Raw genomic sequence first — 1,481 nt, forward strand, 5'->3', positions numbered from 1 at the left:
TGCAAATAAGATAAACTTTGAGATGGATTGTTTACCCTGTGATAGAATGAACATTTCTCTACTTGCTGTTGAAGTAACAAATAATACTGAAAATATAGAAGGGATTTCAGAGGTTGTGGAAGGAATGGAACTGAATTCTTCTATTGTGGAAGAAGACGTTTTGATGAGTAGCTCTGACAAACAACTACCATCACCAAGTAACATTTCACAGCAAGACGAAACGAAAGTTTCTTTAGGTCAATCAGGTGAGATCTTCAAAATGTCTTTCAATGTGGCTTTGTTTACTAAGTGAATTTAGACTATGCTATAGATCATTCAAAATACTTCAGAGTACCAGTTTAGAAGGATGAGGGTGAAAGATTTGGACACCCTCAGAAAATACCTTATAAGAATGAGTGTGTGGTATAGTACTCTACCATCAACCCATTCCCCATGAGGGAGGTCCACTAGAAATCATCAGGTTATGCGCCTCGGGTGTCAGGAGCATTTTCCATGCGTTGCTGTAGTTGCCACCAGTTTTATTCCTGGTAATTTTGTGGTTGCAGCTGATGAAACAGATCCCCAAAGGCCTGTCTTCTGAGCCTCCCCAGGGTGGGTTCCCACAGCCCCCCTTTTGGCTCCTAGGGCAAGACTTAACTGCACCACTGAAAGCATTTTACAGTCCCTACTGCCACTGAGTAGATATGACTCCTAGTGGCCCTTCAGGACAGAGGAGACCTGCTCCTGCTTGTTTCTGAAACTGAAAATGTGTATGAGGACCGACAGCCTGGTCTTTCTGCCCAGTGGTTAGTGCCTTCCAGTGGCTGCCCTTGAAGTCAGCAACTCAGTGCATAGCCCACTGTGCCATCAGGGCTTCTTGCAATTTGCTGTAAGTCTAAGAATTTGGGGTTGTTCTTTGGCTACCAAGATTCAGAAACAAAGAATTCCCTAAAGGTTATTTAGATTTTTTTTCCCTGTAAACTGCCCTCCAACCCTCTTCAATATTCCCTTATTCTTCTCCCTAATGCCTTCTCGCTGACCTTGTGATTATTTTGCAATCCAAAACATTAGTTTGTCTTTGTGGATAGTTTCACCTACTATTTTTTTCATAATTGAGAAATAAATTCTATATACTTAATTAATTTTTAAAGGGTTCATTAACAGTTTTGCTAGCTATGAATCCACCTTATGATACAATGTTTATTCATATTGGTTTAATCATATTAAAGAGTTGTGCAATCAATTTGAGAACATTTTCTTCTTTCTCATCCTCATTGTTTATTATTAGCAGCCACTTATTAATCTAGTTACTATCTCTGTAGGTTTACTTATCCTGGATTTCACAGAGGGAAAAACATCCCTCTCTCCCCACCCAAAAAATAAAATCTAAAATAAAGCAAAAAATCATAGAAATTGAAACAACATAATTTAAAAGATTCTAAAAAGAGACCAAATGATAATGCATTTTAACCTAACTACATTGACATGGATCCACTTTTCAA

General features: G+C 38.5%; 1 protein-coding gene across 1 annotated transcript in view; it reads left to right on the forward strand.

Moving 5' to 3' along the window:
* DLGAP5 (DLG associated protein 5) overlaps positions 1–1,481 on the forward strand; it is a 45,262-nt gene that overhangs the window by 39,506 nt on the left and 4,275 nt on the right. Inside the window, exon 12 of the mRNA XM_013003647.2 lies at positions 3–245. Coding sequence (XP_012859101.1) covers positions 3–245 — 243 coding nt within the window. The remainder of the gene's footprint in view (positions 1–2; positions 246–1,481) is intronic.

This window comes from Echinops telfairi, unplaced genomic scaffold, assembly GCF_000313985.2.
Source record: "Echinops telfairi isolate 266 unplaced genomic scaffold, ASM31398v2 ScPeMD7_18;HRSCAF=68, whole genome shotgun sequence".
NCBI classification, from domain to species: domain Eukaryota; kingdom Metazoa; phylum Chordata; class Mammalia; order Afrosoricida; family Tenrecidae; genus Echinops; species Echinops telfairi.